The following is a 12,991-nucleotide window of genomic DNA, read 5'->3' as shown; positions in this document are numbered from 1 at the left end:
GTATTCAGACTGCAAGGGGAAAAATAAAGAGTTATGGAGATGCAAGCTCACTATACAGTGAAATTACAGCAGCAGCAGCACTGTGTGCAGCGTACAGCGCTATATGCCAATTTTCTCCATTTTCGCATCTTTCACCCATCTCAGCTCCAAAGTTTATTGTCAATGACTAAATAATGTTCTTCCCTGCAACAAGAGAGACATTATCGCACGTTAGGGCTGCCAAGTGTTTATCTTGGTATACAACAGTGTTTTACATGATTGACAGGTGTCATGAGATTTATAGAACTAGCACCAGCAAATCATTAAACATCCTACCCCCCCTTTGTGCCTCTCCACTGAAATGTTTGTCGAGCGCCAGTGTCAATCACAGCACACGCCCGCCGACTGTAGTCTATATGTACGTCACCTTAAAAACAAACACATTAGAAGCTGTCAGCTACCTGCACAATGCTGCCATGCCTACGTGTCAATCAAATTGCCGCTATCTCTGCTTGCTATCCACCCATCAGCTGTCCTGCAGCTCCAACCGCTTTCCTGTCAAAGCCTTCACAAAACTCAGTCGAACAAGGGTTTGCAGCCTCACATACTAGCTTTCACATTTGTATGACCTCCAATTCTTGCACATGAGTCATGACAAGTGCAGAACTTCCCATGGGGCAAGGTTTTGTCAGGCAGATGAGGGGAATATAGTGTCCTTTACAGGGTTGGCCACTTTGGGATTGGACAAGCAAGGGTCTGATGTGTCTAAATGACAAGTTTCTTCTCCAAGGTCTTGCATGAATTAGCATCCCCACGCTATGTGGCCTTTCACGGGTTGTTAGTTTAGTACAAGGCCCCATGTTTGAGGGTTTGATGGTTTGAGGATTAGAGGGTTTGAGGGAGGTTCGGGGATGGCACAGAACTCAACCTTGACGTCAACTGTGAGATGACAAGAGGAATAAAGCCATTGCAAACCCTGACATCAATTCTCAACACCCAGCTTAGTACTGTCGCTTATCAACACACAAATCTGTCACTTACACTTGCATCTTGAATTCCTGAAGCAGATAATGATGCCGGCTGGATTAGCTGTATTTATTCCAATTCAGAAATTTCAAAAAACATTACATGTCTGCTTGACTAATAGGCAGCTGTCTGGCTGATGATGAGGGTTTCATGACGGCAGCTGCAATCTCTCTCTTACTTCCCTTTTTGCTGTTGCATCATATAAACACCAAGGTAAAAAAACCTACGACCATCTCAGATCCATCTCACCAGAGGAAGCTGTAAGTCATGATGTGTTAGCTGCACAGCCCTATTATGACACAGGCCTTTTATTGTCTTTCCATCTCAGTTAATGTCCAATCTATAGCTATTGAGAGAAGATGAAGAGGAAGTGTCGACAAGGAGGCAAGGAGGCAAGTCAGCGGTGTTCATCTGAACTCTCTCTCTGGCTGCATTTGAGGGGGATTTAAATTTAGTACAGTGCACCCAACAGTTAGTTTGCAAGATCTGATCAAAGGAGAATATGGCGCTATCGGCAGAACAGGGTCACAGAGTCAAAGAAATATTGTAGCTCTTTTATGTTTTTGATATAAAAAGAAGGCAACCAAATGTGGCACACCTAAAATAGGGTGACCACATTTAGGTGATAAGATTAATTTAATGAGCATCACAATTACTTTGTTATTGTATATATGTGTGTGTTCAATAAGAAGCTGTGTATTGAATGAGGTGCTCCGTTTATATTGGAAATGGGGGGGCAAAATGTTTGTGTTCTCATGAGTTGCTCCGGGGAACGGTTAGGGAGCGCAACTGCTGCCCGGTCCTCAGAGGCAATCTGGAAGGGAAACAAGATGCGCCTGTGTCCTCATTCCACTGCTTCACCTGCTTTATACAGGCCAGTAAACGGTTAATGCACCGTGAGATGTTACGTTCTGTTGATAGATATTATTAGCGCGAGTGTTTGTGTAAAGTTTGTAATCCATTTAAATTAGTTAATTATGTTTAACGGATTTCCCACGCTAGCGCCATTTTGTGCCGAGCGCGACTGCACTCAAACTAGCTAAAGTGGGAATAACTGACAGTAAAACTATATGAAATGGTGTTTTAAACCAGTTAATACTGTGAAATGGACGAAGAGAATGTAATGTATTTACAGAAACTGTTTATTGATATACATTGAAATATGTGTTGATTAGGAAAGAGAAGATGAGAGAAAATGTATGTTATTGAGACTGAAGTAGTGATGTGAGTAAGATAAAGGCTGAATTGGGAGAATGTGAAATTGGACTACATAAAACTGAGATGAGGTAAAGATTATTCATTGTGCTTTTGTGACTGTCATGCTACATGGTGTTAAATAAATCAGACACAGAGAGGCAATCTGGAAGAGAAACAAGATGCGTCTGTTTCCTCATTCCTCTGCTTCACCTGCTAATACAAGCAATATATTTGTTATTGTGGTCTCCCATCCCTGGGACCCATAACACAAACACTTTTTACTAATCTACTTTATATAAGTACACTTGCACCACAGGACAGTTAACTCACCGTGGTGTATTTGCCAAGCTGGCAAAGGGAGGGAAAGGTTTCTTGATGGGCCTTACGGATCTTTTCAATGATGGTCTCCAGTTCTGCTGTCAACTCGTAACTCTCCACCAGGTCCGGCTTTGGGCTGTCCTTCTTCTTCTTATTCCGGTCATTTCGAACAGCTGAAGGAGAACAGGGGATTAGGATTAGGATCAACAATTACTTTTCAAATAAATGTCTTGATCATCCAGGAAAATTTGGATGGTGATGGAGTGAAAACACAAGTAAAAGACAGCTTAAGAAACAACAATACATTGCTGCTTGTAGGCATGTTTCTGCTTACTTTTAAGAGATGCAGCAAGTTGTTATGTTCTAAATAGATACCTTTTATAAAGGCAAAAAGTTTGTAGCCACAGTCAGCTTAATCAGTCTCTGACAGCTTACTGCCACTGGCAACGTCTTAAGAAGGGAGAAAACAAGCGTCTGTGAAAAAGTGCGTCACAAATGGATTATGTGATTTGTGGCCAGGTTCAAATAATTACCTTGATCAGTTACCTCTTAGTGCTATTGTGTTACAGTATTTTTTTAGGCTGCTGACATAGGTCTATAGTGGCTTTTTTTATTTTAAGAATTAGGTGGACAGAAACAGAATTAAATCTGGGGGAAAATACTCTGTTTAAAGTTACTTCATAATCTAATTTAATGATACTTATACTTTAAGCCATTTTGTTTTGTAAAAGTTTTTTTTATTAGACTGGCCTTTTTTGCCTTAACTTATCATTCTGGAGTAAATATTGATTGCACAGAAGCAAAAATGACAAGATTGTCTTTTTTCATGACCTACTAAAAACTCTGATTTTATCCAATTCAAAAGTTCTTTGATGCATTGGAGTTTGTTGCTTGAGATGGATGTACAGACTCTGCATACACACCAAGCCAATCACAATCATTCTTGACCAATTTATCAAGCAAATCAGGGCTTACTTTACTTATTTGACAACATGCACTACCCTACAAATTCACCCTAATCATTCTTCAATTTCTAAATGACCCGTTCAAGTTATCTGATGAAAATTCCTTTACTTGGTTTCCTGTGCATCTATCACAAACAACCAAAATATCACATCGGTGTATTCTAGAAGAATTACACCGTCCATCTCACTTTCATGACCTTTGCCAGTGGGCTTGGTTTTTCTTGGAAAAAAGAAGAAAAAGTACAACGGCACAAAGGCATATGCCATTGCACAACCAAAACAAGGAAAGGCATTTTTTACCTGGTTGCTATCAACAGATAATGGTTGAACAACTGAAATAACTATGGAAACTCTACACTACAAAAGAAAAAGAGTCCAGCTGATCGAGGAATCTAAGAAGGTGAAGAGGGAGTGTTATCGAAACCGAAGTAAACAAGAGTGAATGGATGGGCATTTACTCAAAGGATTCTCTCTAATAGATCAGTATGTAGGAACACCTGGCTACTTATTGATATAACCTAGTGTCTTACTTCCTTTTCATAGAACTGAGATCAGTGTTTCTGAGTCAAGTTGGGATTCTAATGGTTGTTTTTTGCTTGGCTAGCTGTAGCTTTCGTTGCCATGCCCAGTTTGTTTTGCTTGTTGTATGTGAAAAGCACCCTGAGAGAATAGAGTCCACAGGGTCCTTTGATTCAATAGGTGCACATCTTGCTGTCACAGGAGGTGACTCAAAGAAATCACTGAGGTTTATTACTCATGACACAGCATGATCATCCCAACATCAAAAGTCTCTGATTAGAGCACACTAACCTTTAAAATAACAAGAATTGAGCTGGAGAGAAACAGCTGGGCTCTTTATTCAGCACTAAGGCACCTAAGGGACCTTCATTGGCTGACAACAGTCACATCCTCTGCCCTAGTTTTCCATAAAACCCTTCATATTTGTGCACTAATGCCAGCTTGTGATCCCACTTGTGCTAACATGTTTGAATGGAAGAAAAGAAATGAGTTGGGGTTGACTCGTAGTACACAGAAACAGTGGTGGTACATGAAGGTATTATAGAATCTGTGAGAAACAATTGCTTGTATGGCTTGCAATACTTGTCACACAGCCACATCAGCACCAACTAAATTTTGTATATGTATGATGTATAGCTTCTTTAAAATGAGCCAGATTTATTGCTTATATTGGATTTTATGTTTGTGTAACTGCAAGAAATAGTGGTTTGCTGACATCGGCAATGTTTGTTGAAATTTTCTTTCCCAAAACCTCTGAATCGAAATTCCAACTAGAAAGCTGACATGAATACTAAATCCTACTTGACTGTTCTTAAGTATGGTCAGAATGGTATGGCATGTAAATATACAATACTGGTGTAACATAGCTATAGAGAGCCAAACAGAAACAGGAACTTTGATTTGTGTTGAAACTTAAATAACGGGGGCGTTTCTCAACAGTACAGTTTGTTCAACAATTTGATATTGTTATTTATTTAAAATCTCTCTTTTAATGATCTTTGACACACTATTACCAAGAAGCCTTAAACCTCTGGTGACAAAACATAATGGCTCAACAAAAGGGGCAAGTCATCGAGTCAAGTGGCCATGGTTACGCTTGGAGGAAAACAGAAAAGGAAAATTACAGAAAAAGAGAAAAAACATTACAAGCACAAACAAAATACATTTTCATGGGAGCAAGGTGACCAAAACAATAATCTAATTCAAGACATGATTTTCCTTATAATTTATCACAAATTCTGATCTGAATTATTTTCTCTCCTGTGTTTATGACTTCTGATCTTGCGGGGAAAAAAATGTTTTGTCAGGATAATCAGGATGCCCTAATTCTTTTTTTTCTTTTACATCTGTGAAAAGGTGGAAAAAATAAATGTGAACATGTTCATGGGAAAACCTTTTTTTTGTTACTTTGTGAATAAAATGTTTTCTCGAAAAATTTTCCATGGAACTCACTTTTTGACAGTAACAAATGTGAAAAAAAAAAATTCAAGAAGAGAGTGAAGCTCATTTCTCTAAGTGTTTGTTTCTGCAATTCGACAATAGGATGAAGTACATGATTACCCTGTCCTGAATAGGACGAAAAACATCTGTGTTCTTCCAGGGGAAGACTTCACTGTAAACACAAGATCTATCTATTATGTGCTAGCAGGTTATCGGACATGACTGTCTTTCTTTTGGTGAGGAATGTGTCATACTTCATGTAACGGGTGGGATAATGTGTATTCAAAGCAAATCAGATCAAGGATTACCATTATAGTAAGTTAGTTATTAAGTTAGTTATTAAGTTTTGCAGAGAAGTATTACAATGCTAATATCGATCATATTACAAAGCCATGCTAATGATCTTGCTAGAACAGCAGTCTGGTTGCCATGGTAAATAACTACATATAACAATTAACTTAGCCCACATTCTGTGTTTGAGAAAAAACATTGACCGTTAGACAGGCTGAAACATTGATCTGAGGGGGTTTTTTATGAATGGTGAACTGGTGAGAAGCATAAATATTCTCATGTGGCTGGGTGTTGCAGTTGCCAAGAACCAAATTACTCATGAACTGTTTTATTGTTGCGGAGGACTTGTTTTTTTCAACTGATGGCTTGATAGCTGAATTGAAGTGGCCTTTATTTTTAATGAGAAGTTATTACTGATGGACATGGGGGCAATACATCTGTGAGAAATGGATCAGTCATCTTTATTTGGGATGTAGACATTACCAATTATTACTGGGCTGTTGTTGATAAATGACAGTAAAACGTCCTGTCAGGTCTGTGATTATGGATGTTCTTTGTATTGTAATGATGTTAATTGTTATGGTCTTATTATGGAAGATGTGTTTCTTGTAATAAACTGCTTGTAGTTTGGCCAGATGCTTCAATATTTTGCGAATATTCCAAGTTGCAATCTGGCACACCTAGCATTGAACAGCTAGTATGCGTGTTGATGGTCAGGGGGGTTATGATATTGACAGGTTATAGTGCTAATCCCCATAATCAGGCATTAACCCCAGATGGATCCTAGCTCAAACATACCATCTGTTTTATCAACAACCCTTCATATCCTTAATCTAGTCTTCCATGATACACATGAACTAAATCAACACAATTCCCTTATGATAAACAAATATTAATAGAACTGGGATCCTATCAAAATAGTTCAGTACTTTCAAATACACAGTCTTAGAGCAAGATCAGTCAAAATCAATCAGTCCATATGGGGCTATGTCTGTTTAATATCTGTTTAATTTTGACATTTGGGATATATGCACACATCTCACATCTCATGCTCTCCACATCATGGGGCCATCTAAATGCATCATGATGACAGAAGAGTCAATATCATTTTGTGTATTCTGAGAATTAGACCGATTGTTTTGGTCAGAAAAATGATAAGTACTGTCACTGCTGACAGGCAGCAGTAATGTGCTAACATTAATCCCTCTATACATTTTGATCTACATCTGTATATCCATTATTACACGGGAGTAATTTCCACAACATCCACTGTGATCAGACAATTCATTAAGCAAACTTTGACAGTGACAAGTTAAGTACTTCATTAGAACCGACTAAAATTGGATTCAGATGAATAATAACTATGGCTGATTTTAAATGGAACAAAGTAAAGAGATTGTGGACAAAGACTTTTACTTTCAGGTATTTTCTGCTTCATATCTGGCAATGATAATCTTCAAAAATGTCAAATGAAACCACTGACAATAGAATTGATCCTAACCTTATCATCATGTTTTTGTATTGTCAGTGTGGAGGCAATGGGAGGGGTTTGACTGATGGAGCCTTTAGCTCTGCTGCTCCACAGAGAAAAACTGCTGTCACTGACCACAGCAACAGCAGATTAAGAGGACAGTGGAGTGGTGGATCAGACTGGAGCAATAGAGACTGGCAAGACATCTCTCTAGTGCACACAACCAAAACAAGTATGGTCCAAATATTGTCCTTTATAAAATCAGATATGGAAAGGACAAAGAGAAAAAAACAAAACAAACAAACAAAAACCTATGGTTGCCAACAAGGGCAAATATTTTCCATCTTAACAAAAATAAAGCAAATTAAGAAACAATCACAATTATACAATGGCAACACATAAACACAACACTACCAAAAACTGAAATCCGCTACAAAAAAAAAAAAAAAAGATAACTGTAGTGTTTTCAGAGCACATGACATGAGTCACTAGGTCAGGTCCTCATCAACTTTCTATATTTAAAACTTACTAAAATGTATCCACTTGCTAAAACTACTTAGTTGTATGCAGAACTGGACTGGGGCAAAAAATCGGCCTGGGCATTTTGAGCCAAGACCGGCCCACCAGGTATTGATGGAAAGACAATGAAGCCTATGAATGAAAACAAACTTTCTTGTGACAATGCTTATACACTGTCTTGTTGGTGTATATGTACTTGTCTAATAAACTTAAACCTACACCATCTTCCCAGTCCCATTATTCTATACAGTACTTAGCAGAAACCAAAAGGCTGCTTGGTCTAGTTAACCTCCTGAACAATGTACAACATATGATGGGATTCTGAAATTAGGACAGAGAGGAATAGAGGTGAGACATGATCATTGATGAATGTAAAAATGAATAAATGACAGATTTAGTGATATTTTCATAGACTATTTATTCACCACATCAATAAACAGCACAGCAACACAGAATATTTCCTCAAACATGGCAACCTTTAAAAAGTGAAAGGAGACAGAAACAGAAGAACACTTGCTGAACTTACTTATATGATCACAGTACTGGTATCTAGGAAAATGTGGGAAAATAGTTGTGTCATATACTCTATACATTTCTTACTTAGAGGAACCTCCTGAACAAGCGATGAACAATGTATGATGGGATCCTGAAAAATAGGACACAGAAGAACAGAGATGAGATGAATATTAAAATGTATACATGACAGACTGTGATTAAGTGATATTTTCACAGACTATGTACTCGCCACATCAATAAATAGTCACCTTAGACCTCCACAGCAGCAAAACTCAGCACAGCAACACAGAACATTTCCTCAAACATGGCAACCTTTAAAAAGTTAAAGGAGACAAACAGAAAGGTGAGAAAGAATGATACCTGATGGACTTGCTCAGATGATGTCAGTACTGGTATCTTCAAAAACAGTTGAATCATGTATTCTATACAGTACTTACTTAGAGGAAACTATGGCAGGCTTCCAAAAATGAGTGACAGCATCCTATAAGAGACAGTGAAAGGTTAAGGCTGGAAGAAAACAGCTGTCCCATATATACAATACCTCATTCTTATCTTTATTCCACCTAGTGTCTTATGCATTAAGACCTATTAAGATGCACTAATTCTAATTAATTCTAATATAAGCATTTTCTGAGCACTTTACTTGTTTGCACTCAAGTTAGATGCAAAACTTTTACGTTGGACTGTACTTTGTGCAATGACAATAAAGTTTAATCTAATCTTATCTGATACATTATGAGTGTTCTGATAATTTTATTTTACCTCATCAGGCTACAAAAACAGCTCACTCTTCTCAGCTACCCTGTCACTGACCATGTCGGAGTCCAGTGACATGAGAATGTCCTTTTCAGTGGCCATCAGCATAAACATCTCCAGCCTGCTAGCTAGCATGCACAGCTAGCTAAACTTGTAACTGACTGTGTTAAGAGTTAGCAAGCACAACGAAAATAAACTACATCCAAACTTGATTCATATCTGACCCAGGTAGACTGCAGCTCATCACTTCTTACCTGAAGTTCAGATTCCCCTCCACTCGCACCAGCGGCGGTGGGTCTCTCCTCCCTCTGCCTCCCCTTCCCCTCATCCACCTGACGGCCACCTCCGCCATCATTACCTGCGGCCGCTTCGGATGCTGTTGCTGCTGAAGACGAAGCTCCGCCATAGCCACCAGCAAACTTCTGTGCAAATGCCTGAAGGGCTTGTCTCTTTTTAGCTCAATTCTTTTCCGCACCTCCTTTCCGCTGAGTGCTGTTCTCCATTTCCGTGATCTTCTCTCTCTGTATGATTGATTGATTGACAGCCGAGGGCCAAGAGGGAAGGCATCGGCCCTCGGCTGTAATTGGTCCAGCCCAGAATCAATCATGACTAATGGGCCGAGCTACCAGTTTTGTGTACCAATAGGTATCATGATTAATACCATTACTAATACTAGTACCATTAGTAAAAAAAAAATAAAATAAAAAAAAAAAAGGCCTGGCCCAAAATCACCATCGGCCCACCGGGCAAATGCCCGGTATGCCCAATGGCCAGTCCACCCCTGGTTGTATGGTATATTTTTCATCATCTCATCAGCAGAGCTAAAACAGCTTTACTAATGAAACTCAGTACACAACATACTGTATGTGTATGTGTAGTTACTGCTGTGACATTTTCAGTTACAAAAATATTCACGGTACGAAATACATTATGACAACACTTACTCTGCACAGCAACATCAGTGAATGAGCATTGAGCATACCTGCTGCACTCACACTGTCTGTTATCGCCTATTCTAAAAGTGGTCTGGCTTCGGCGGATGTTAATGATTAGGGCAATCAATATGTTTGCATATGTATGAGACACAAGTTTCATACTGGGAGAAAAAGTCATTGTTTTCAAAGAAATAAGTAATCAAACTGCAATTCTCTGGAAGAAATTCCAGCTCCTCTTTCTTCCCCTAACAACAACTAAATTCAAGTTGTACTACTGGCTACCCGACATCCAGAAACCAAAAAACAATATATGAAGTTTTATAACTAGGTTCGGGAACAAAGACCACGCCTCAAACTCATCTCATTTCTGCCCAAAACATATTTAAGCACACCTCATTCGTTCACTCCCTCTTTGACTAATTCTCTACATCGTCAAAACCGAAACACAAAAAGAAAGCAATACCTTAACCATGGAGAACGAAATCTCACTCAACCCGTCAGACAGTGAATTGTTTGACGACATCCCCGAGTCCTCTCCATCACCTGTCATCCCTCCTCGTCAGCGAACCCGGACCCGCTCAACCATCCACGTCGTCAGGTGCTCCCTGTCTCAGTCCACCGGCGGCTCCAGCACCATCCGCCCGTCTCCCCCTCACCGCTCCAGGGGACGATCTCGTGCCCGGCATCCGACCGGCACTCCTTCCTCCAGCCGCTTCGGGCGAAGCCTCTGCGACCCGGCCTCACCTCGCCGTCTCGCTGATCGTCCCGCGGCTCCAAGCATCTCAGAGTGGACGGTCGTTCGTCTTAAGTGCGCCCTTACAGAGCAGAACAGAATCTTCCACCGCACCGACAATAAGGCGAAGCTGTTCCAACTCTTCACCAACTCCCAGCAGTGCAACATCCCACTTCGCAGAACTCCACGGCCACTTCCGGGTTCACAACCTCGCGCCCACTGCAGCGCCGATGACATCATCATGCACCCAGCTCAACCTCCCTCACCAGCCCAGGTCGTACTGAAACCAGAGCCTGCATTTCTCGCTCCTAATACATCTTCTTCCTTACCCCACACTTTCCAAACAACCCAAGCACATGCATCCCTTCATCCCAGCATCCTTTCTTCTTCTCTTATTCCTAACTTCCCTGTCCCTCCTGTTTCATCTATTATTCCTACTCCTATTGCCTCTGCCGCACAGAGCGCGCCCACAACAACAGCCCACGGCAACATTGTCAGCCAAAACCCATACTTTCCTCCAGTCTCCTATCCCATCATCCCTTACCCTTCTCTCATTCCTAACTTCCCCGTCCCACCTCCTCCGGCTACCACCGCCCCCACATTCCAACTTCGACCGCCTCAGCCGCACAGAGCGCCCACTACAACGGTCCTCGGCAGCACCACCAGCCAAAACCCTTACTTTCCTCCTGTCTCTTCTTTTCCCCCTTCCCTCCCCAACCCTACCCCTACCCTCCCCATCACCCATATTTAAATCATGTTCCTTGTCCTCCAACTAACGCACCTGCTTTATCCACAACTCCCCCCACAACTGGATCCTGGATTTTCCCCACCTATCCCCCCACTTACAATAACTTCACTCTAGCCACAGCACTACCTCCAGTACGCCCAGTTGCTTCCTCTCGCCCATCTCCTGTGTCAGCCACTCTCCGACAACAGATTCTCGCAGGTAACTACGTTGATCTCGCCCACTTAATACATCCGTCCACTTGCAACCCTCATATCCCCAGAGAACTACAAACTGCACTTGGTCCAATTGAACTCAAGCAACCCCTGTCCACCCGCTCCAAAGAATTCACTGCAGTAGAGTTCACCCTCTCTTTCTCCCTGTACCGCGACATCATCTGCTCATCTTTCTCCGAACGCAGGCAAGAGCTGGACAACTATATGTCTCTGGTCCTCGACCTGGCCTTGCAGTTTGGGGGCAATAGATTCTACACATACCATATTCTGTTCGCTTCCCAAGCTGCCGGCCGCCTTCATCAATTCAATCAAGGAACTTACTGGGGCTGTGTCTTTTCAGCTCGCGCTTCGCTTAATTGCGACCTGTGCGGCGCCCCATCACATCCCACCACAACTTGCACCCTCAAGTTCTTCCTCAAGCTTCTTTACCCAGAACCTCCATCCATACTAACCACAAGCCTGCCGTTTTCCACAGCATGCCCCCAACAGCCCCTCCTCCAACCATCGCCACCTCCCAGCCCGACATAGTTGAAAAAGAGACTTATCATAGACCTCTCATCCCCCCACAGCTCCCCAGTCCCAAGCATCAACAGCCTAATCCCTAGCCCAGACTTTTCCATGCACTACGCAACAATAGATCACACCATCTCCCTCATCAGTACAGCCGGCCAAGGAGCTTGGTTGGCTAAAGCAGCGCATTCAAAGTTATTCCCATCCACCCAGACTTCTGGCATCTCTTCGGCATTCAGTGGAAGGGCGCATACTACTTCGCCGTACGCCTCACCTTTGGGTGCAAAAGCAGCCCAAAAATATTCGATTCCTTATCCGAAGCACTCTGCTGGATCCTGTTGAACAAATACAGACTACCCTACATCGTTCACCTCCTAGACGACTACCTTACAGTCACGCCATCCTCTTCTCCCCCGTCACACGGTCTCAATACCCTGACCTCCGCTTTCAACTAGCTCGGAGTCCCTCTCTCCCCGGAGAAAACCGAGGGCCCCAGCGCATCCCTGGAATTCCTCTGCATTACTCTCAACTCCGTTTCACTCCAAGCATCCCTGACCACTGAAAAAGTACACCGGATTTCCTTAATCATTTTAAATTTCCTCCTGGCGCACAAATGCACCAAATGTCAACTTCTCTCGCTGCTTGGCCAACTCAACTATGCAATCCGCATCATCCCCCAAGGTCGATCCTTCCTGTCACACCTGCTTTCCATAGCCTCCTCTGTCCCATCGCTCCACGACAACATCACACTGGACAACTCATGCAAAATGGAGCTCAAACTATGGCATCAGTTCCTCTCATCTTGGAATGGCATCTCCTTTTACGACACACACATCACTTCACCAGAAGGCATCCA

The 12,991-nt window shown here is 41.8% G+C and overlaps 1 protein-coding gene across 5 annotated transcripts in view; it reads right to left on the bottom strand.

Moving 5' to 3' along the window:
• The window catches only part of LOC115578680 (retinoic acid receptor beta), a 390,811-nt gene that overhangs the window by 51,338 nt on the left and 326,482 nt on the right, over nucleotides 1-12,991 (bottom strand). For all 5 annotated transcript variants that reach the window (XM_030411757.1, XM_030411754.1, XM_030411755.1 and 2 more), the window contains one exon: nucleotides 2,533-2,693. In XM_030411757.1, coding sequence (XP_030267617.1) covers nucleotides 2,533-2,693 — 161 coding nt within the window. The remainder of the gene's footprint in view (nucleotides 1-2,532; nucleotides 2,694-12,991) is intronic.

This window comes from Sparus aurata, chromosome 3, assembly GCF_900880675.1.
Source record: "Sparus aurata chromosome 3, fSpaAur1.1, whole genome shotgun sequence".
In the NCBI taxonomy this organism is placed as follows: Eukaryota; Metazoa; Chordata; class Actinopteri; order Spariformes; family Sparidae; genus Sparus; species Sparus aurata.
Note: the sequence above shows the minus strand (reverse complement) of the source record. Positions and strands in the feature narration are given on the sequence as shown.